We start from the raw sequence: 25244 nt of genomic DNA, 5'->3' as shown, positions 1-25244 counted from the left end.
CACGTAAAATAGATAGAGAGCCAACACTTAGGGTTGTAATACTAAATGTCCACCGAGCGAACAGCTCTAAGCTTTAGAGTCACAGCACATTATGGCCACTAGATGGAGCTGAGGAACAAAGGAAATTCCACTTGAGTCTCCAGACTTAAACTAGAACTTAACGCTGGGTGTTTTTTAACCTTAATGCACTCTCTGCATTAAGGTAAAAAAAACACCCAGTACCTTTTTTGTTCCCCTGTCCCCCACCAACAAAAATGTTAAAAGATATTTCTGACCTTTTAGATGTCTTGTTGCAGCAGACAACATTGCAGAGTCCAAGTTTCTCTCAGCACCTTCACAATGATCTGTCCTTATAGAAAAACTGAGGACAGCAATTTGAGGATTGTGTTTCTCTTATTAATGTCATTAACATACAATGGTGAAGCCCCTCACCCCTTAGGGCTCCTCCTAACATGACAAAAGGAGAAACAAGTAGAAATTTTAACCTTATCACAAGTTGAAGCAATTTAAACTTCAAGAAGCATTTCCTTTTTTTAGCTTATGCTGTTTGAATAGGAACATATAACAAATATAAAATTGGTGTTATCCCTATTATCCCTATCCCTGTTTGGCTACAAAAGTGGCAATACACTTTAAAGCAAAAATAAAGTGAATTAATCAAAATGCCACCAGGAGCTTTTGGCCATAATGTATTAATATGAATAGAATATTTGGACAATATGCCAAACCGATCCCCTCCAGTGCTGTGCTCCCCCGTCACTGGCGCTTCAAGGCTTGTTCACACCAAGTGTGGAGCAGATGCAGAGAAGAGCAGCTTAAGAATGCATCAAAAACACATCCATTGTATTACAATGGTATTTTGGGCTCAGGTAAACACCAGTGCCTTCAGTTCCAGTACTTTAAAAAAAAAAAGCTGCAGCAGGCACTATTTTTATGCACTGTAATGCTCCGGAACACACCAAAATGCATGTAAATGCATCGGAACATGACAAAAAAAAGCCTCAGGCCAAGTCTGATGATCTAATCATCCCTGGACACTTCCTGTGTGTGGAAAGGATTCATCTAGTGTTCTGGTGACCTTGAAGAGCAGCCATGGTGGACAAATATTGCGATAGAGACAGGTTTGTCACCATGGTAGAAAAGTGTCCGAAAATATATGATCCCAGGCACCTTCATTATAATAAGTAGGGATGCACCGATACCAGTATTTCGGTACAGAGTGCGAGTACCGATAATTTTTTTCGGTACTCGCCCGATACCGAATACCGAGTACCGGAAGTCCCATTCAGGAAGCCGGGCAGCATGTAAAGACTCGCCACTCGGCTTCCCGATTAGCAATGAAGCCGTCCCCATGCTTCTCGCCACTATGTAACGGGAAAGCATGGAGCCGGATTTCTGGCCAATCATGAAAGCCGGGCGATGTGTAATGACGAATTGCCCAGGTTCCTGATTGGCCAGCTCCCCGACCAATCAGGAAGCTGGGCTGCATGTAATGATGCGCTGCCCGGCTTCCTGATACAGGAAGTATCGGGCTAGGCATCGGGGCATTTGGGCGAGTACGATTACTCACCCAAATACTCAGTATCGGCACCGATACCGATACTAGTATCGGTATATCCCTAATAATAAGCATAGAATAAGCATCACCACGAGCATGCCTGCATTGCACGGATCCATGTTGGAGCAATTAGAAGGTAACACAAGGTCAGCGGAAGAAGGAAGTGACCTCAGAAAGATGATCTGCATACCAGGCACATGGCCTGGTAAGGCTCGATCGCCTCCCCCCCCCTCCTTCCTGCCCTACCGGGCCAGTGCTCGGTTCAAGGGTCTGATAGGACTGTTAGACCTAAAGGGTCTGGTATGATTTGGGGGGGAACCTCACAGGTTTTTTTTTTCCTCTTCTGCAGACTGTAAAAAAAATGTAACAAATGTTTTCCCCTAATGTCACTTTGCTGCAACGAACGAACGAACGAACGAAATGAATACGAAACGAAACGAAACTTCGACCAGACTACCGCTAATTAATTTTTCCGAATCCCGAAAAACTAATTACATTTTGGACCCGAATCCCGAAAAACAAAATAATGCAAAATCCGAATCAAAACAAAACAAAACAAATTTTTTGCCGGTGCACATGTCTACTACATAGTCTTGACTGTCATACACTGTGTAAACTATGCTGTACATTATATAGCCCTAATTGCTGCACATTGTAAGGTGTGCTTTAATTACATGCTCCTGACAAAAGTGTTGTCTAAACAGTTGCTGGATGCTGTTTTTACTGGCAGGGGTACTCGCAGTTGCAGATTGGTGTTACTTCAATGCGCTTGCCCTCCCTCAATTCCAATGACAGGAAAAAAGGTGGTAGCGAGATGAATGGGATTAAAGGAGCCAGCAGAAGTGACAATTAAAATGTTGCCTGTAGCCCATGACCTGGAGAACAGAAAAGGAGATTTGGGGCAAGTGGTACCACTGCCAAGGCTTAGTGATGCTCCTGGATGGCCCACATTCTGGGCAGATATTATTATATAGCTACGCAGGTGGAAGGTTTCCAGAGAGTTAAATGCTTTGAGTAGAGTTGTTAAACAGTGAGGAGTGGACTTTTTTTGCTGTGGTGGTACAAGTGTTGTCCAATTCCAAATTGCTAAGGACACTTTTAGAGTATCTCCCCCTATACCTTGAGGATTACACATACCCTCACCTTCAGGGTAAGAACTCCAGTGCAAGTTTAAGGGTACCACCAGCAGACTTGTTTGTTACTCCACTGGCCAGGCAGTGTGGTTAGTCGTTAGACAGAGCCTATTCACAGTAACTAGGTTGCACTGTTATCTGCACTGTTGTTTGTGTTACCTTATGTTGCAAGTGTATTAACCTCGGGTTACAACTGTTAATAGGGAGCTAACATTGTTTCCTTACACTTGCCTAATGTGTTCTGGCCAGGCAACATCACAGGCAGCCAGGGGAACGAACTGCATTTAAAATTGTTCCAGTATTTGATGATGGATTAATTTTGACAATGTTATTTATGTTTAACCAGTATTTCCATTTTTTGGGGTTTGTTCCACCTTCAATAAATTCCACTTTATCAGGAATGCTGTGTCGGTGAGTTGTCAGGTCCAGTTGAGGGCAGGTCACCACTGGGAGTAGCAGGAGGACCCAAACTTAGTGGTTTTCCAAAGATGCATTGAATGCTGGGACTTGTAGAGCACAGAATACTGTAGTACTTCCTCTGTACTCATTTCTCCACTGGAGTGTTGATGGTCAGTTAGTGAGATGTGACTAGCTACCATTTTGGTTAAAATAGACAGACCATGACAAAATCTTAGTTTATGTGGGGAAAAGGTTAAGCATGCATATTGCTGATTTTAATAGTGTTCTAGGGCCATTACAATATAGATTTTTTAACACAGAGGTGTGGTTGTTACTTCAGGGCAAAGTGATGTTCTGTTGTGGACCCCTCCACCCTACATATCTTTACCACACTTTGAGATCTCCATTTACCTTTCTGAGTTCTTAAAAGTCACCAGCATGTGTGAGTATGGAGAAGTATGTGAGTTACCTTCCACTCTCAAGTGTACATCTGATAAATGGTAAAGAGCTGGGCCCAGTGGCGGAGCTAAGGAACAAAGGGCCCCCCTAGTAAACCTTTCAGGGAGAAAATGCCTCTCTCGTGGACGTCAGGGAGCTGCTACCTAATAGCGGGAAACTCCCTGAACATCAGGGAGACTTGAGATCCCTGTTTTGTACTGTCTCACTTTAACCTCCTTGAATAGCTAAACTGTTAGAGAAGCTTTTCAATGCGTGGCATAGACTACTTAAAAAGATCCAAGTGGGTAGTCTCTAAAGTGGGCAGACTTTGGGCAGTGGGACTAATGGGGAAAAATAATGGTAGTCTCTCTATCATTGACAAACTCTGTCTCAGGTATATCCTGTAATGTAAGCAAACTCTTGCAGCCTCCTTAATTTGGATAATCTCTTTGCTAAAAGCAGTCTGGTCAGGGGCGTTACTAGAAATCACAGGGCCCCATAGCAAAAATTTGTATGGGGTCCCGTGATTTCTAGTTATACCCCTTGCAGAGCCCACTGGAGATCCCACCTGAGGGTGACCCTGCAGAGCCCACCATAGACTCTCTATGGTGGGCTCTGCAGGATCACCCTCCGGTTGGCTGGTCACACTCCTTACCTCCTCCGTCGCCGGGCCCGCCTCCTTCTTCATCACCGAGGCCGCCTCCTCCCCTGCTGCCGAGCACGGGTCCGCCTCCCCCACTGTGCCCCGGGCCCCATAGCGACCGCCTGGGTCGCTATGGTGATTGTTACGCCACTGAGTCTGGTAGTTTCTGTGTTATGTTAGAGGTCTCTCTCTGGCAACCATAGCATAACTTGGCAGGCTCTGCAGCTATCATTATTTAGCATGCAGATTTTGGGCAGGGTTAAGAAAATAGGGTTTATACAAATTGTCAGGTCACTAACTCAAGTATAAGGTTCTTGGGTCGGTTGTAAGATCAGTGACGTAGAAAGTGATAAAGCCATTGGATCAGCATGACAGCCAAGCAAATAACATTGTCAGAAGCAGATGTCAGAGATACTGTATCTTTCTTGACAGGTGTCCAATAAAGGAATAATTATTAACGATTAAAGACTGAACAAAGGTTAAGCTAGCTGTGCAATAACTTGTTCTGTGTTCATGATGACAGAATAAAAATATTTGAGTCCATACCCTTAAAGGAAACCTGTAGAAATATCATGGTTACCATCATTGACTTCCTTGTCTGGCTCTCTCTGGCTTCAATCGTTTCTGAGTAACTGAACAAGAAAACGCAGGCAGCAAGTAAAGAGAGAACACCTAATCTGAATATGTGTTTTAGGTCACTGAATTTGATTGATGAATTACTGAAGCCAAATGATCTGCATGATCGCTAGGAAGAATTTTCCAAACGGTAGGTTATGAAGGACAGCCTCCATATTTCTCCCAAGAAAGGTTTCTGTTAATAAGGTTCAGTATTACAGTAACAAGTTTCCAGGAACACTTTGATACTCAGCCTTTTTATCCAAGCTTGACATGCACAATCATGAAAAGGAACTCTCTATGGGCCTCATTTATAAGGCTGGCACGAAGGCCTTTGGCTTATTCCAATTCATTTGAGGAAACGGCTTTATCTTTTATTGTATTGGTTTGCTAGTGTTTTTTGCAAATTAAAGGGTCATTCCCACCAAAATGGAAATGTAATCCTTGTGTGGATAATGGTGTATTAAATTAGTAGCAGGAGGGGCAAGTGCTGATCTTTCACCACTGCCCGCCTCCCTGTATTTTCTGTGTGGCTGAGAGGCTTCTGTTTATTGCCGACAAAAGGCACCAGGCTGGACTGGTTCCCTGGAAATCACCTTAGTGTCAATAGAGAGGTCACATGATACACTGGCACTAGAGGGAAAGCAGCATAGGACTGATGTGCTCTGTTATTGGCTCTGGGCATCATCTTGGTGAAGAGTGTGTCAATTTTATACACAGAATTTCTGTTATATTTCGGCACCCATTCTGGGTGCAGATGTGCTATAAATAGCACAATCTGCGTCATAGTGGGGCCCCTGAGAGGGATTATAGTTAAAGACATATCAGTGTTCTTGTTACGGAGAGAAAGGTGCAGGAGTCAGCTTCACTACGCTTAAAAGGTTGCACCCTGGAGGGAACTCTAATGAGTGAATTATCTGGTTTTGCTGCAGTTTCTCTGCCAGAGAAACTTGTTAGAATCTTTCTATTTGTGTGAGTATGGGCTATTGGAAGGGAAGTCTGAAAGAGCTGAATATAGCGAACCTTTGCGCTCAGGGTAAGCATTCTCAGGCCCACTTTGTGGAACAGCAAACTTTTGCTGCTGCGTTTCTTTTCTTTTTACCAATTTGCCAAACTGCCCTGATAGGTTGGTGAAGAGTTGTACAAAAGCATTTCCCCTCACTGTTTTCTACAAACATTTGTTGGCTAATATAGAATTCCTGAAGAGGACTTTAGAGTTGTCTCGAGTCTCCATTCTGCTAAATGCACACAGGTTACAAGTGGTTTCTTGGGCATTCTGCGCTGGACTTCCTAGGTCCAGATGCCTGCTGTAGCCATAGCTTGTGGATCTCACTCTCCATTTTGATTTCTTAAAGTTTTATGGAGGGGACAGCAACAGAGGTGACCACCCTCCTGCAGTAAGAGTAGTATGAATGCAGGGCATTGGGAGCTGAGCAATACAATCTGGTGGACAATTTTCACTGCTGGGGTTCCAATAGATACCATTGAGTAATTTATTCCACCAGAATTTATCAATAACAAACTTTAGTTGGGTTTGCTGTTTTAGGATCCAAAATATTGAGTGCATATACAGTCATCGGCCACTTTATTAGGTACTCCTGTTCAATTGCTTGGTAACACAAATTGCTAATCAGCCAATCACATGGCAGCAACTCAATGCATTTAGGCATCTAGGCTTGGTGAAGACAGCTTGCTGAAGTTCAAACCGAGCATAAGAATGGGGAACAAAGGAGATTTAAGTGACTTTGAACGTGGCATGGTTGTTGGTACCAGACGGGGTGGTCTGAGTTTTTTAAAAACTGCTCATCTACTGGGATTGTCACGCACAACCATCTCTAAAGTTTACAGAGAATGGTCCGAAAAAGTAAAAATATCCAGTGAGTGGCAGTTGTGTGGACGAAAATGCCTTGTTGATGTCAGAGGTCAGAGGAGAATGGGCAGACTGGGTCGAGATGATAGAAAGCCAAAAGCAACTCAAATAACCACTCATTACATCCAAGGTATGCAGAATACCGTCTCTGAGCGCACAACACATAGAACCTTGAAGCAGATGGGCTACAGCAGCAGAAGACCTCACCGTGCGCCACTCCTGTCAGCTAAGAACAGGAAACTGAGGTTACAATTCACACAGATTCACCAAAATTGTACAATAGAAGATTGGAAAAATGTTGCCTCAATTTCAGCTGTGACATTCATTGGTAGGGTCAGAATTTGGCGTAAACAACATGAAAGCATGGATCCATCCTGCATTGTATCAATGATTCAGGCTGGTGGTGGTGGTGGTGGTGTAAAGGTGTGGGGGATATTTTCTTGGCACACTTTGGGCCCCTTAGTGCCAATTGAGCAGCGTTTAAATGCCACAGCCTACCTGAGTATTGTTGCTGACCATGTCCATCCCTTTATGACTACAGTGTACCCATCTTCTGATGGCTACTTTCAGCAGGATAACGTGCCATGTCACAAAGCTCACATCATCTCAAACTGGTTTCTTGAACATGACAATGAGTTCACTATACTCCAATGGCCTCCACAGTCACCAGATCTCTATCCAATAGAGCACCTTTGTGATGTGGTGGTACGGGAGATTTGCATCATGGATGTGCAGCCGACAAATATGCAGCAACTGCGTGATGCTATCATGTCAATATGGACCAACATCTCTGAGGAATATTTCCAACACCTTGTTGAATCTACGCCATGAAGAATTAAAGGAGAACTATGAGGTGAGTGATTTGCAATCATCCTCATAGTTAGAGCCGACCAGTGACAAAGAAGCTGTCACAAGTCAGCTCTATCGATCATGAAGTGAGCAGAAATATGCACAGATCTGCTCACTTCCCGATTGTCTCCCTGCAGGGATTTCCCCCTCTCCTATCCGCCAGCGCTGACTGGAGGAACGAACAGGGGACGGGGCGGGCACAGCTGGCTCTGCCTCTAGATCGGTAGAGTCAGCTGTCACTCACACAGCTGGGTGGATCTCGACAGTATTGTCAGGATCCGTCCTGGCTGCAGCGCTCTCAGTATATCGCATGCAATAGCCCGCGATATACTGAGCTTTGGGTCACGGGAGGAGGTTAGTATATGCCCTCCCGTCACCCTAAAGAGAACTATCGAGAAAAACACTAGCAACAACGGAGGAGAGATCAGCATTCCCCCACTGCTGATCTCTCCTCCAATGCTTGAGGGCTAGTTCACACCAGCCCCAGTGCGTTTTGGCCCGATTCGGTGCCGGAACGCAGTGGATCGCATCCCGGCTGGCTCACTGTGTTCTGGGGTGGGAGGGAGCGTGGCGGAGCATAGAAGTCAATGTCACCACAGCCGCGCCCCGGGGCCGCAGTGTGATCACAAGCACCGGAACGCGTGGCACATCAATGCCTGCGTTCCGGTGCGGTCAGAAAAAACAGTGCATGCAGCATTGATGTGCCACACGTTCCGGGGCGGGTGATCGCACTGTGGCCAGGGGGCGTGGCTGCAGTGCCATTGACTAACACCCCGGTCATCAAGTGGTTAAACATGCATTCAGATGCCTGCGTTGACCACTGGATTGGCTGGTTGAGTCAAAGGGTGGCCATGGATGGACAGATATCTCCCAGAGAATGTCCTCCCATGGCTCATATAATGGTCAGGACATACTCCCATCCTTGACTGATACTAGCCAGTAAGTAATACTTCTGCCCTTCCTTCTTCTGAAGTGACGAGTGGAGAATTAGTCCTGCTCACCATGTCAGAAACTCTCCCTCTTTCCAGTACAGAAACTGCCCAGATGGCTCCTCATTGGGAACATCTTCTGCTTTTATGGAGCTGCCTATGGTCCTAATCTGCATCTCAGATTTCTTTAACTATCAAATTGTCTTCTATTTGCTTACTTTTGGTCTGCTAAAGTGATAGAAAAGAAGAACTCCAGGCAAATAAAATCCTAACCCTTGCAGTGGGGACACCTCTGCACTGCAAGGGTTAAAGGGTTGTTAAAGTCAAAAGTTTTCAGCTATTTCAAATGCTGATGAAATCATTTACAATGGATGCTGCTTCTTAGTGTTGAAAATCAGCTGGTCCCCTGAGCACTGGCCATGACTTCCTGTTTTAGGGTGGCCCCTTTCTCAAGCAGAGTGCTATGGAGTCACCCTTGTGTGTGCTAGTAAGCTGTGTGTGTCTCCTCAAACACACAGACACAGCAAACCAAGCTTCTTCCCTCCCCCCTGGCCCCAACTTCTCACTCCAGCTTTCTCCAAGCTAGTAGATGAACAGTTGCTGGAGATTGTGCTGTCATTTGTGATCTTGTACTGGACAGGATGTTCAGGGCAGCTGAGCTGGAGAGTTGGAGCTCACTGTTCAGAAACATGATGACTGTGCTTGATCAAAAATATAAATAAATACTTTGCTGGACAATGTATATTAGTTTGATCTAGACTCAATACTGAAAAAAAGTTTCCGAGTTTAGTACTACTTTAAGTGCTCACTTTCCCTAGGGAGCTAAACAGGGACGTGCGGTCAGGGGAGGCAGAGCCTCACCTAGTAATATGGAGGAAAAAGCTGTCAGCTTCAAGCTTAATTACAGGCACCGCTGCATCCAGCTTTTGACAGGTAGTTAGGTTACACAACAGAGGGCTTCCCCACTGCTTGTGAACCCTAACTAGTGAGGCAAGAGCTGTCACAGCCTCTACTCTGTGTTCCGGCTGCTGTTCGGGAGAGCAGCGGCGAGTCAACGCTGGCCGGTGGGAGGAGCTCCAAGTGGGGTCCTAATTTAGCTGGCTGGCAACCGGGCAGTCGCCGGCCAGCTAAATTAGGACCCCATCTGGAGCTCCTCCCACCGCACCAGCGCTCACTCGCCGCTGCTCTCCCGCACAGCGCCGACTACGACCTCACCAGCGAGGCACATCGTAAGGCGCCGGCCATCATCGAACAGTGAGTGAGGGCAAGGGGGGGGTCCCTATTAAGAACATATTTATATTAGCTGAGGATAATTGTCTGCAGTGTGTGCTCTATATGTACCACATATAGAATACACTGCAGTAATAGATTTACAATGATCCCCTACTAATATGAATGGGTTAAATGATCCATAGTACATAACATGTAGTTGCATTATGGATCATTTAACCCATTCATGTTAGCAGGGGATAATTGTAACTCTATTGCTGGAGTGTAGTGGAGTGGTGTGCTGTATATATGTACTACATATACATTACACACGTCCAGTACACTGCAGTAATAGAGTTACAATTAGCCCCTGCTAACATGAATGGGTTAAATGATCCATAATGCAACTACATGTTATGTACTATGGATCATGATTTAACCTATGCATGTTAGCAGGGGAAAATTGTAACTCTATTACTGCAGTGTACTGGACGTGTGTAATGTATATGTAGTGCATATATACAGCACACACCTCCCCTACACTCCAGCAATAGAGTTACAATTCTCCGCTGCTAACATGCATAGGTTAAATCAGGATCTACAGGTGAAACTCGAATAATTAGAATATCGTGCAAAGTTCATTTATTTCACTAATGCAACTTAAAAGGTGAAACTAATATATGAGATCGACTCATTACATGCAAAGCAAGATAGTTCAAGCTGTGATTTGTCATAATTGTGATGATTATGGCTTACAGCTCATGAAAACCCCAAGAACCCCAAATCCACAACCTCAAAAAAGTAGATTATTACATGCAACCAATAAAACAAGGATTGTACATAGAACAATATCGGACCTCTGAAAAGTACAAGCATGCATATGTACTCAGTACTTGGTTTGGGCTCCTTTTGCAGCACTTACTGCCATTACTTTTGCACGATATTCTAATTATTCGAGTTTCACCTGTATAGTACAGAACATGTAGTTGTACTATGGATCATTTAAAGTCACCTGTCCCTTTAAAAAAAAAAGTATCGGTAATTGGCATCGGCAAGTACATGAGGGGAAGTACTTGTACTTGGTCCTGAAAAAGTGGTATCGGGGACATCCCTAGCTGGGGGCAAGGCTGGGGAATGCCTCACCCAGAACAAAAGGTACCGCACGTCACTGGAAATAACAGAGATACTGTATATTCACCTGAACTGCGATCCTGGCTGACTCTTGTCTCTTCAACCTGTCTCCTCCTCCAGTCCAGCGATGGAATGTTCCTCAGTGTCCTCACATCCTATACACTAGGAAGTGATGACTCACAGGACCGTAGACCATTGGAGCGGAGGGGGAAAGTCTACCCTGGCACTGCAAGGGTTAAGTGCTTGTTTGTGTCTAGGTGCAAAAAGAAAAGTTATACTCACCTGATTCTTGGAGCCGGCTTGTTCTTAGACCAGTGTCTGGAATGTCTCTTCTCTCCCTTTTTGCTGCAGCGGTCTCAGGATCCTGGTGTCATCACGCTCTATATACTGTGCACAGACGTGAGGACGCGGAGCAGCAGTCCATGTGTGCAGCGGAGGAGGAGACACTCTTCACTGATCACAGAAGCAGGTAGACGGTGTTTTATCAAAAGCTCCAACTCGTCAAAATCTCCAACTACCTCACTGCCGGGTACTTGAGAGTTGGAGATTTCGACCAGACGGCTTTAGACTGCAAAACACAAAGACTGACGGAGCTCTGTACGGCTGCATTTTAACAATATTCAGCAGGTGGCAAACTCGACGAGTATTCTGAAAACGCTATGCGTGCCGCAACTGTACAGAGCTCCAGTCTTTCTGAGCACCGTAAGTGAGGTAGTTGGAGATCTCGATGAGTTGGAGCTCTCGATAGAACACCGGCTCTGATGGTCTGGTGAGTAGAACTTTTTTTTATTTTAGCACCTAGACAGAAAACAAACCATTAACCCTTGCAGTGCAGGGGGTAGCCCCACTGCAAGGGTTAATAACATTTTTCCTGGAGTTCTCCTTTAATAAACAGTTGTGCAAATATTGTGTGACATGCAAATTGCAGCTGCCAACATTTTATTCTCCAGGGTCTCAGCTCACAGAAAATATATAATGGGGGGTTTGAAGTAATCTTCAGGCCTAAAACTTGTTATTTAACGTGCAAACAAAAAATGCAACAATGGCTCTGGTAGCAAAAGGGTTAATGGTTACTCGTGCCCTGATGTGTGCCCGTGCACATAGACGTCAGACTGCGATTCCCGGGGCACAGGTGTACATAGGAGCCCGGGGAAGATGGCACCATGAAAATTGCGATGTCTGCGATAAAAATAAACTTGCTTTGCATCGTAAGGTAATATAAAGAACGCAGCAGAGACATTTTCCTTTTATTACTCTCGGTTATGACATTAGCGTCACCTCATGTGATCAGTGCAGATGAACTGTGTCTCCTGACACTGACCTGTCCACTCCACCTCAGCTCAGCTCAGCTCAGCTCAGCTCTATGGCGACGGCCAAGCTACTGTCAGCTGGCTCCGCCCCTCCCCGTGACCTCAGCCCAATAGGGGGCCGAGCCAGCCGTCAATTACGAGTTTTATTTATGGCCAGGGCGGAGACTATCTGGCTGAATTAACGCTGGTGGGCGGAGCATAGTGAAGTCAGCGGGCGCCATGCTTGACAGGGTATGCCCGGGCTGCTCACTGATTGGCGGAACCTCGTTAGCCACGCCTGCTCAGTAATCTCCAGTCCTTCCATAGGGGTTGGGGTTTGTTGTCACCCCAAAACAACATGGCGGCTCTTCCGGAGGCGGTCGAAGGGTAGGGGTGGGTCAGACTGTGGAGCTACCGGAGGCCGTGGGCATACGGGGTCGGCCAGGGTCTGGGCTCACATCCGTGCCGAGGATAGCCCTCCTCCCTAGGATTATAATGCTGCGCTGCTAGGACATTACACTGGCCGGAGAGAACCATGATCCCAAAGGTAAGGGGGGCTGAGAGGCTCATACATTGCTCTGCTGTGTGACTTCAGACATCAACTGACTGCACAGGGGACAGACAGCACTGGGGTGACAGTGTATAGGTGAGAGCAGACACCAACTGACTGCACAGGGGACAGACAGCACTGGGGTGACAGTGTATAGGTGAGAGCAGACACCAACTGACTGTACAGGGGACAGACAGCACTGGGGTGACAGTGTATAGGTGAGAGCAGACACCAACTGACTGTACAGGGGACAGCACTGGGGTGACAGTGTATAGGTGAGAGCAGACACCAACTGACTGCACAGGGGACAGACAGCACTGGGGTGACAGTGTATAGGTGAGAGCAGACACAAACTGACTGTACAGGGGACAGCACTGGGGTGACAGTTAATAGGTGAGAGCAGACACCAACTGACTGCACAGGGGACAGACAGCACTGGGGTGACAGTGTATAGGTGAGAGCAGACACCAACTGACTGTACAGGGGACAGCACTGGGGTGACAGTGTATAGGTGAGAGCAGACATCAACAGACTGCTCAGGGGACAGCACTGGGTTGTCAGTGTATAAGTGAGAGCAGACACCAACTGACTGCTTAGGTAACAACACTGGGGTGTCAGTGTATAGGTGAGAGCAGAGATCAGCAGACTGCTCAGGTGACAGCACTGGGGTGTCAGTGTATAAGTGAGAGCAGACTGCTCAGGTGACAGCACTGGGGTGTCAGTGTATAAGTGAGAGCAGACTGCTCAGGTGACAGCACTGGGGTGTCAGTGTATAAGTGAGAGCAGACTGCTCAGGTGACAGCACTGGGGTGACAGTGTATAGGTGGGAGGAGACACGTGAGGACAGTGTTGTGGGGCCATGCATACAGTAAGGTAGATAGCAGCAGACAGATGATGGCTGTACAGGGCTGGAGGGATAGGTGACAGCAGCATTGGGGGGCACAGAGCTGAGCATAGACCAGTGACAGCTGTACACGGCTGGAGGGATAGGTGACAGCAGCATTAGGGACACAGACGTCAGAGGATAATCAGAAGCTGAACACACATGACAAGTGACAGCTGTACAGGGCTGGAGGCATAGGTGACAGCAGCATTCGGGACACAGGGGTAAGAGGATAGACAGCAGTGGACAACACAAGTGACAGCTGTACAGGGCTGGAGGTATAGGTGACAGCAGCATTGGGGGCACAGGGGTAAGAGGATAGACAGCAGTGGACAACACAGGTGACAGCTGTACAGGGTTGGGGGGATATATGACAGCGACATTCCACACACAAAAGTAAAAGGATAGACATCAGTGGACCGGACAGGTACCATCTGTACCACATTAAATGGATAGATGACAGCAGCATTAGAGCCACAGAGGTAAGAGGACAGACAGCGGTGGATCAGACAGGTGACAGATATTAAAGGGACAGATGACAGCAACATTAGGGACACAGACGTAGAGGGCAGCAGACTAGATATGTGACAGGTGACCGCTGTACAGGGTTGAAGGGTTAGGTCATAGCAGCTTTAGAGAGACAGAAGTAAGAGGATAGACAATGGTTGGCCTGGACAGGTATGGGAGGGATAGGTGGCAACAGCATTAGGGGCATAGAGGTAAGAGGATCATCAGAAACGGACTAGACAAAAGACAAGTGACAGCTATATGGGGCTGGAGTGATAGATGACAGCAGCATTCCACACACAGATATCAAAGGATAGACAGCATGGGACCTGATAGGCAACGGCTGTACAGGAATGGAGGGATAGGTGACAGCGGCATTATCACAGAGGTAAGAGGATTAACAAGTGACCACTGTACAGGGTTGTATGGATAGGGGACCGCAACCTCAGAGCCACAGAGGTAAAAGGACAGACCGCCGTAGATCAGACAGGTGCTAAGTGACAGATGTTAAAGGTTGAAGGCATAGAAGACAGCAGCCTTATGGACACAGAAGTAGATGGCAGTGGAATAGATAGGTGAAAAATGACAGCTGTTCAGGGATGGCGGGATATGTGACAGCAGCCTTATGGAAACAGAGGTAGATGGCAGTGGAATAGATAGGTGACAAATGACAGCTGTACAGGGATGGAGGGATAGGTGACAGCAGCCTTATGGGCACAGACACAGATGGCAGTGGAATAGATTAGATAGGTGACAAATGACAGCTGTACAGGGATGGAGGGATAGGTGACAGTGGCCTTATGGACACAGACACAGACGGCAGTGGAATAGATAGGTGACAAATGACAGCTGTACAGGGATGGAGGGATAGGTGACAGTGGCCTTATGGACACAGACACAGATGGCAGTGGAATACATAGGTGACAAATGACAGCTGTACAGGGATGGTGGCATAGGTGACAGCAGTGTTAGGGACATTAAAGTAAGAGGAAACAGGTACACTATACAAGTGACAAATGACAGAAGTGGAGGTGCTTGGCTCATTTAACTACTTTACTGGTACAAGGAAAGATGAGAAGATTGCTGACAAATGACAACACGCAGCACATGTCAGTGACCTCACGTATGGAGACACAGGAGTGAAATAAGCTAGGCCAGCATTTGGGACACAGTAGTAGGAATATAATCCACACACAGCCCAGCAGTATGAGGTTGGAGGTGACCAAGCATGTAGAACGGGTGGGTCGCCCCAGGATTAGGGATCCAGGTACAAGAGTGAAGGACAGATGATGATGCGTATCCAGTGACAGCAGAATAGGACTGGAGGGGCAGGTGAAAGGAATAATAGGGACTCCGATTTAAAGGAGACAGCGCAGGCTGGACATGTGTATATGATGAGATTTAAGAGGAAGAGGTATTCAGGCAACAAACAGGGACAGGCAACTGGGCAGGCGATGACAGTATGGAACCTAGAAGGGCAAGTTTTGGGGGGCACACAGAAGTGAGTGATCATTTCTGTGAAGGAGAGGTGACGGCTTGTCACCAAACTTGTCAAATGTTGTTAAATAATGCATTTTTTTTTCTATAACATTCTTACATCAGGGGTAGCCAAAGTGTGGTCCTTCTGCTGTGGTGACACTTCAAATTCCATCACCCCTCTGCCTCTAGAAGCCATGCCTGTGGTTGTCGGAGTCTTGCAAAGCCTTATGGGATGTGTAGTTCCGCAATGGCAGGAAGGTGGAAGTTTGGCTACCCCTGCCCTGGACCAAACATCCTCATCTCCTGTTCAATCTGTTTTCTCTTACCAACCAGTCCTTTGTATTGTCCTCTTTAGAATAATTAATTCAATGGCCCGCCACACCCCCTTCTGCCCCACAAAAAAGTGAGCCGGCCGCAATGCATGGCAGTGCGTTCTGGCCAGAATCGGGCCAGGAATGCACTGCATCTGGTGTGAACGGGCCCTAAAACAAAACAAAAAAAGGTTTCAGCTTTTCATACTGTTTTAATCCCCTTATCTTAGGCTCCGTTCACACAGGAGCGGTTGTCCGTGCTTATTCGGCTGTATGAATATGCGTGGAACCGCTCTAAACATAAAACACAATGCACTTTAATGTGCATTGTCCAAACTTTTGCGGCGACCGCGCAGAACGAAAGCACGGGTCCCGCAAAATAGTACAAGCGCAATTTTTTGGGGGCGGAGTCCGCACGTTCGCTGCTGTAGTAATAGCCATAAACGAGTGGAATCCATGCAGTTGTAAAGATTTTAGCGCTTGTTTGCCGTGCAGTCTTTCGCACGGAATACTGCGGGGGGAAATGCAAGCGCTATATGTGAATGGAGACTTAGTATAGTTCTGTAACAAAACAAAAAAACCTGACTGTCCTAATCCTTTCCTGTGCTATTCAAAACTACATTAAAAAAGCCTAGCGCCTCGTGGCTTAGTATAGTTTGCAGTCAGGTAGGTGCAGGCCTTGGTAGGTGACAGGGTAAGGTACTCTGCTCCTATGAGCTCCCTATGCCTGATCTAGGCTGACGGGTAACTAGCGGTAGTAATTGGAAAGGCAGCAGGACGGTTGGAGGATAATGTGTGTAAACAAAGGAGCAGATATCTCGGATGGTAAATCGGCTTACAGTTGCCAAGTTCATAATAACCGGATGAGAATGGCAAGGCCTGTAGAGACCTCGAGCAGCAGGACTGTATACTGTACTGCTCTGTAGGGCTAATAATGAACCTGAGAGCCGTGAGCTGTGACTGTGTATCATCGCTGCTCCTAATCTCGTCATTTTGTACGTTTGACGTAATGAGGCAAAAATAGGAAATGTTTATTTGACCTGTTTCTGTATATTTGATTTTAATTTTTTTTATTGTCCCTTGTTATTCATACAATTGTCTGAGCAGTGGCTTTGTTGCCCATAGAAAGCAACCCGAGTCTTGAATTTTCTAACCTGCACTAGAATCCAGTTGGTTGCTATGGGTAACACGCTTTCTCTGCAGGCCCTTTTTTATGAAAGAAGTTTTGGTCTAGGGGCTAAAGTAAAGAAAACACTATCGCCTGATCCTCTGCCTGCCTGGCTGCTAGACCAGTCCCATCAGCTTCTTCTTTCCCGGGCTCCAGCGATCTAAGGACCCGTGACATCACGAGGGACATTCCACCAGCTTGTGGTGAAGGAGAGCGACGAGCACTCACTGATGCAGGACTGAGGGTCAGGTAAGTGAATTTTCTTTATTCTAGTCCCTAGTCCAGGGGTGGGCAACTCTGGCCCTCCAGCTGTGCTTTAACTGCAAATCCCAACATGCCTCTGGCTCTGGAAGTCATGCCTCTGTAAGCCTAGGCCTCGTTCACACCTGAACGCTCGACGAACGCTCTACAAAACGCTCAAACATCTAAATCCCATTGTATTCAATGGGTCTGGTTCACACCTTGGCGTATTTCAGCCCGTTCCTAACGCGCTACAAAACGCCCCACGCCTGAAAAGGTACATGTACTACTTTGGGCCGTTTTTGTTGCGCGTTTCCATTGGGATACAGCCAAGTAGCCCTCGGAAACGCGTGTTCGTCGCGCGATTTTTTTTTTTACCGCAATTTTTTTACCGCTACAGACGTGCATATGCAATACGCCTAGGTGTGAACCAGGCCTTACTGGCAATGCATTATGGCACTTATAGTTCCACAACAGTTGGCCACCCCAGCCCTGACCAAAACCAGCAGTTAACCCTTGCAGTACAGGTTTACTTTTGGGTTACTGCAAGGGTTAATTTTGAGATTTCCTGGAGTCTTTAATTAAATCTGGAGCATCATTCTGCACTATTGTGATACAAACCGAACCAGACAAATGATGTACTGGCAGTTCCTGAGTTACAAAAATCCCACTTACGTACGACTCGTACTTTTAAACAGAGGCTATTACTCTATTACTGTACAGCGGGGGGTCCCAGGCTGCAGCCAAAATGTACCACGCAGCGTTCCAGTAGTTGTAATGCTACTGCGCTTTCGTGTCCGTCTGTTTTGTAGTACTGTACGTACATTACAGGAAGTTGGCTGCAGACGATGGGTGCCCGTCTCTTCTTCTGTGTCTGGTACTGTACATTACAGGAAGTTGTACAAACATCTTTCCAAGTTGCATTTAGGGCCGGTTCACACCACAAAGGCTGCGTTCCGGAGCGTTCGCCCTCTGGAACTCACTGGAGCGCAAGCTGGCCGGCTCCTTGCGTTGAGGGTTGGGAGGGGGCGTGGCAGTGACTTAAAGTCAATGGCACCCCCGCCACGCACCCCGCCCGCAGTTCGATCGCCTTGTTGTCCTTAAGACAACAGGAAGTGAGAGGAAATCTACCCCTAGGAAGGGAAATTCACTCCTGTAAGAGTTATGAGGGAAAAAGGTTTCTGCACCGAAGCTTTATCCCCAATCCTTGTTTCCACGACAACCCAAAATATTCAAAGTCCAATTGTCACAGGGACAGAAATTGAGGTGAAATCTTCGGAACAGGGGCACACACAGCAAAACAAACGTTACAGAGGGTTAACCCTTCCCTATGCTATCCAAAACGAAAACAACATTTTTGGTTTGGAGTTACACTTAAACAATGTCCCTGTTCCATCCAGCTTGCATACAAATCAATTTAAGACCAAAGCTACAGAACCTTATCTGGGACTTCCTGTATACATTTCTTACAGTTTGTATTCTTATTAGTTCTTATTTTTTCATGTGAATGGTAGGCGGATTCATGTATGCTGCGGACTTTCTCTTCACTAGAATTCTCTCCGTGTTTATTTTGTTGATGTGGGTATATATTTATAATACGTGTTATCTTCATGGAGACCGTCGCTCACTTTTCTTCGAGTTCCACAGGTCAAGTGTGCACTTTGGAATTTATATGACATTATTGGCAGGCTTTATATGTCAGATCTGTTTTCAGCTGGAGCAATAAATGTCACTTTGACTTTATAACACAATGACAAGTGAGTGTACGTGGGTTGTTCATACATGTTGTATGTAAACCTCATTCTAAAGCAAAATGCTGTTTTTTTATGTGTCTTGTAGAAAGAAAAATAATGAATACGTAAAAATCTGGCGATTGGTAATTATCCGAGTTTAAAGCGTAGAGAGGTTAACCTGACGCAGTGACAAATAATTTGACAGTGCTGTGACAGGGCCGTGATCGCTGTGATTTGCAGAAGGATTTCACTATCTGAACCACGTCTGCTAGAACATCCGTGATGTAAAATAAGCTCACATGTCTCCGGAGGATTGTTTTGTTGTTATAGCTGTGATCAATACATCCAGACAGCAAGACAGACTCGCTGTGAGCATGCAAAGCCACGTTCAGTTGTAGGGCAGCTTCATCACCAGAACTAGAGGTGGGGTATGCTTCTCTTCAATAAGGAACTAAAACTCGCTCGTTATATGTGGGATTTTTCTCATTAAAAATGTTTCTTTTTTCATTTTGGTTCTTGATAGTGTAGATAGCAAATTTGGGGCAACCAGAATGAACATCCATGAATCTTTAGTGGATGTATAATAGCTAACTTGGAATTAAAGCAGAGCTTCAGGCAAAAATATGATTAACCCTTGCAGTGGGGCTATCCCAGCACTGTAAGGGTTAACTGCTCGTTTGTGTCTAGGGTTGAAAATAACAAAAGTTATACTAGCCCGATCCTCCAAGCCGGCAGCACTCCCTCCAGCCTCACTCCTCCTTCACTGCAGCGATAGTATGTCCCTCTGCGTCCTCACATCCATTACACTGTACTCGAGGATCCTTACATCTGTGGTTCTCAACTGGTGGGTCGCCACATGCCCTCCACTGCGGTAGGTGAGAGGCCCCTCAGCCACTGTCAGTTCTTGCACCAAGCAGCCATTCAAAATATGCTGCCTTGTGCTGAGTGTCAGTTTGAGGTAGCGTGGGCTGGGGGTAATGCTGTGAGGGAGCCCCATCCATGCGTGCATTGCTTGCAGCTCCCTTGCATGTCCTGTAGAGGTGCCTGGACCTGAGTGACGTCACATTCTGGCTCCCAGCTACTCTACAAAGGAGTTGTACAAGCATTGGATAAATGGATAGAGCTCCGTCACAGCACAACAGCCCACACTGGACCCCAGGCTGAGGATGCACTCCAGTTCTCGTAAGTTAGGGAGACTGGGTGGACCTTAAATTGAGAAAAAAAAAGTATGTGTGTGTATACAGTAGTACAGTGCGTTATTTGCACAGTCTCATGCGACTAACACACTGTATCACGCAGTTGCACCTACCACACGTTCTGATGTAGGAGGTGCGCTGCATTGCAGTTAATTTGAATGGCAACCCAAACGCAACTCTCGCCCACAGTTTGATCGTCCGCACCGGAACATGTGGTACTGCAGTGCTGTGCATTCCAGTGCGGTGCAACCTAATGAGCAAGGACAAATGTGGGTCCTGAGGTTCCACAGGTTGAGAACCACTGCCTTAGATCAATGCAGCGGAGAGAGAGAAACACTCGAAGGAGCTCTGCTGCCTCGGATCGGGTGAGTATAACTTTTTTTTTTTCATCCATAGACCCAAATGAGCAGCTAACCCTTGCAGGGAAGGGGGGGGGGGGTAGCCCCGTAGCCCCACTGTAAGAGTTAATAATACGAGGGAGAATTAGTAAAGGTAAAATACATTTAATGGCTTTGAAAGAAGCAACTGTGAGCACTTAAACAGATCACTTTTCCATGTAGTCCCCATGCACTTGTATCGTTCAGCTAGCTTCTGTATTCCTTCAGAGAAGAAACTTTACGGCTGCTCCTGAAGCCAGGTGTGCACAGCTTCCTTTACTTCATCATCTGAGGGGAACCTGTGACTGCGGAGCGCCTCTTTCTTTTTGCTCTCCGGGTCATAGTGGTTACCCCATGTCTCGTCACCGAGACATGATGATTCTCTCCACAAAACTCCGATCTTTTTTATACCGTCTCGATGACTGGGTTGCAACCTCCACACACTGTTGCTTGTGCGTAGCAGTAAGCTGTTTGGGAACCCAGTCATAAACCTTTTATTGATTCATGGTGCTATTACCATACTGAGCCAACATCCGACAGTGAATTTCCACTGTTTTTACTCCCTCTGCCCAATGAAAGTGCACTACAGCACATTGTTCTTCGATGGTGCAATCTTACAATGGAGCATCCATTTTTCCATCCATGTGACTACCACTCGACTAAAGTCCGAGCGCTGTACATGGTCGAACTATCCACGAGGCTATGTAATTATGCTGCATTGCCCAAGCTTTTCTCTGTTCCGGTTACTGCGTAATTTATTGCCTGTACTTTTTGATTCCCCTGCCTATTTTTGCCCGGAGTTCTGCTTCAATGTGTTTATTAAACTTTCCAATTAAAAAAATGACATACAGCAGCAAACATCTGCACTTATCTTGTTTGATGATTGCCTTCAGTTTTCCTGCTGTCACCTCTCCGCAATTTGTATTGTAAAATTCAGGAGCCCCTGCTTCTGCTTAAAGCAGGAGTGAGCAACCCCGGCTGTGGAACTTCAAGTCCCATTAGGCATTGCAAGGCTGACAGTTAGAGGCATGACTCCAGATGCATGTTGGAATTTGTAGTTAAAGCACAGATGGAGGGCTGGAGTAGCCCACTCCGGGCTCATAGGGTGGCTCTGTTCCTCTTTCAGGGTTCCCTTAAGTCACCCTTACGATACCCAATGTCACATACTGTCATACCGTATGACAGTATGTGACATTGGGTATTGAATAAGTATATTAATACTTTAAAAACCCTTCAAGTGTGTGCCGGTGAATTACTTTTATTTACTATTAGTGTTTTGCACGGCGCCATCCGTGTGGTCACCTGGGCACCACATATACATTGTGGTTTTGAGACCGTGGCAGTGCGAATGGGATTTGGACTTTACTCTGTAAATCCACACGCCTAGGCAACTCCGAACACTGTGAGGGCTAGTTCACACCAGCCACAGACTCTGGCTGGAAAGCACTGGATCGCATTGTGGCCGGCTCACTTTGTTGTGGGGCGGTAGGGGGCATGGCGGCGCATTGAACTCATTGGCATCGTAGCCGCACCCTCCGGCTACACTGGAACGCAAGGCACATCAATGTTTGCGGTGCGGTGCTGTCTGTTTCGGTCAGACAAAATGCTGCAAACTCTATTTTTATTTTTTTGGACCGGACCCCAGGCATTGATGTGCCTTGCGTTCCCATGCGGCTGATCGTGGCTACAGTGCCATTGAGTTTATTGTACCGCCGCACCCCCTCCCGCCCCAGAAAAAAGTGAGCCGGCCACAATGCGATCCAGTGCGTTCCAGCCAGAATCAACTGTGGCTAGTGTGAACTATCCCTGAATGGCTCAATCACAAGCTCCTCCTACAGTGATTGACTGCCAGATAAACTTCTAAGCTGGTGACGCATGCACCATTTGTTAATAGAGCAAAGGAATTATGGGACTTGTAGTCCCATGGACAGTCATGTGAACACTGATCGGCCACCCTGGCCAGAAATCCATGGCAGCAGCGGTGGAGCGAGAAGAAGTAGCGTGTTTTTTCTTTTTTTACAATAACCAAAAGTAAGAGGCTAGGCCAGACTTTTTGGAAACGCATTGCAGTAAATGTTTGCAACTTATCCCTGAATATGTAGCAGATAAAAAAAGACGAGGGCTTAATACTACTTTAAAAGGTAGATCACAAGCCCTAAAGTTTACTATTAGGGATGCACCGATACTTTTCAGATACCAGTGCAGATACTTGGCATTTTCATGAGATCTACCAGGGTTGCAGCGGTTGCAGCTGGGTGGAGCTTGGAGCTCCACCACTGTCCTGAAATCATTAGTTTGTATTGTTTTAAAACATAAACTCGCATGACAATAAACAAAAATGTATCATTACTTGTATTTGTAAGTACTTGGGCAAGTATCAGTACTTGTACTTGCAAAACTGGTATCTGTGCATCCCTTTTATTTATAGTTATAAAAACAAAATCGTACATTACAACAGAGATGTACAAATCCCGGGAGCTCCTTACAAATGACACCTGCCTCCTAATTTTTGCATTTTTCTCTAGTCTTGGAGCACGAAAAGTATCTGTACATGTATTGAGTACAGTACTTGGTATAGGTACATCCCTATTTACTACTAAATGGCTGCAGACGCTGCGCCTTTCCTCATTACAACACAAAAAGTCCACCAGCTGAGTTCAGCTTTAACGGCACCTGTTTGCTATGGCCAGCAAAAAGTCACTTCTAATTTTTAGGCTGTGAGATGGGAGAATTCGATACGTGACACTACAACAAAACAACAAAAAAGGAAGTGAAACATTTTAATTCGTTATTTCATAGCATATCTTCTTTGGTATTGCATTGTCCATATAAGTGCTTTCCTGCTTATGTGCCGAATATTATCTCGAATGTATCACTCCTATTTTATTTCAATTCCTTTTAATACAAACTCACTTATAAATGTAGGGGCCCATTTTCAACGTAGTGCAGTCTGCACTCTCATTGCCCAGATTCCTCCACAATGCCTCTGCTTTTTATATTTCATTCATGGAGCCTGCTGTATCCTGTGGAGTGTTTCTGGAATAATACTGCAGAGAAGGTTCTGAGCTAGGAAGAGATCCCTGATGGCTGATGAAGTGGCCCCGAAACATTGCAATGTGTCAAGATGCGTGTGCATCAATAAAATGATCACTGCTTGAAGATTGAATCATGGTGTGCTGGTGACATACTTTACTATTAGGAAGAGAGCCCTGGCACATGACCTGTCAGTCATGTGACAAAGTCATGCTACTCCCTGCACCCCTTTTTTTAAAGCAGTTCTGAAGTCGCAGCAAAAACTTACCTGCTATAACATCAGCACAAGGAATCCATACTATAGTTTCTTTTTGCAATTAAAACTTACTTGAATAATTCTGTCTGCCCATCACTTTCACCAACTTCCTGGATTCCCTGTGCGCTTTGCATCTCTTTCCCTGCTGCTTGTTTTGATGCAATATCAGTGCTCAAGACTACATATCCCATCATGCATTGCTTCCAGCAAGCAATGATCATGTCACATTGAATGCAATTTTGTTGCGCTAGGTCAGTGCTAAAAACACTCCATCTCGTCTGCGATGATATCCAACAAAGACGACACCCTCCTCCTTTCTCTTTCCACGTTCTTAGTGTGTGGTTGCAGACATTCTGCTGTTGAGATGGCGGAGTCCGTATGAAGTAAAACAGAGTTTTTCCCTCCCCTCTCTTGAAGAGTTTTGGGAGAACGGAGAAGGAGCCCTGTTGGATATTATATGACTGACATTCAGTGTTCTTGTAAGGGAATCTACCAATACCCCGCAGCCCTCTGGTATTGCATCCATTCAATCTCTCTGAGAGACACAGTGGACAATTGTTATATAATTTTTCATTTTTGGTGGAAACTAGATATAGCAATAATGCACTCCTTTATATTTCACTACTTATTTATTTATTAAGGTTGTTCACTGACATCCTAAAAGGAAAATTGGCACTACATTACTTAGATATTTTCACTTTGTAGTGTATCATTGTTTCAAAGTGTATTGCACTTTTAGTCACACATCTTAGGTCTAACATTTCTTTTGTTGATCATTTGACTTATGGTTTGTTTTTGAGGTTTTTCCCCATCACTTATTATAAAGTGTTTGTTTGTATTTAGCACTGACCTAGCACAACAAAATTGCATTCATTATTACACAGGTGTTACAACCACATATAGTTGCGGCTGGTCTAATTAGAGGCACACATTTTCCTAGCGGAGTTGTTTTTTCGTTTGATCATGTTACATTGATCAGATGTTGAGTGGTAGCTCAGACGGCGGGCTGTGAGAGTTGAGACACAGGGTAGTGCATATTCACAGGGCTGAGTGACTTCTGCTTTATTCCTCCCCCCCCCCATATTAAGTCTACTATTCCTGCCACAGCTGACTGCTGCCAAAAAGATGTTGTTGGGTTTTTGACACATTATGGTACTGGATGACATCTTATCCCGGGGAGATTTTCCATCACTTCCTGTACAGGTAACAACAGAGAAGGAAATTAGGGGAATGTGTGTTACTGGAACAGAAACCAACAGAAAAAAACTTGACGTAAGTTGTAATTGTTCCCTGCTGTACTTAAAGGAGAACTATGAAGTGAGTGCTTTTCACTCACCTCATAGTTCTAGCCGACCTGTGGCAATGAGACTGCGCTGACTGGTGGAACGGACGGGGGAGGGGGCGGGTACAGCTGGCTCTGCCTCTAGATAGGCAGAGCCAGCTGTCAC

General features: G+C 45.9%; 1 protein-coding gene across 1 annotated transcript in view; it reads left to right on the top strand.

The window, feature by feature from the left end:
* The first annotated feature begins 12410 nt into the window (after window positions 1-12410).
* SNX13 (sorting nexin 13) overlaps window positions 12411-25244 on the top strand; it is a 109950-nt gene continuing 97116 nt past the window's right edge. Inside the window, exon 1 of the mRNA XM_018576335.1 lies at window positions 12411-12610. Within this exon, the coding sequence (XP_018431837.1) occupies window positions 12599-12610 (12 nt within the window). The 5' untranslated portion in view covers window positions 12411-12598. The remainder of the gene's footprint in view (window positions 12611-25244) is intronic.

Source organism: Nanorana parkeri, unplaced genomic scaffold, assembly GCF_000935625.1.
Source record: "Nanorana parkeri isolate BGI_ZX_2015 unplaced genomic scaffold, ASM93562v1 scaffold64, whole genome shotgun sequence".
Classification (NCBI taxonomy): domain Eukaryota; kingdom Metazoa; phylum Chordata; class Amphibia; order Anura; family Dicroglossidae; genus Nanorana; species Nanorana parkeri.
Note: the sequence above shows the minus strand (reverse complement) of the source record. Positions and strands in the feature narration are given on the sequence as shown.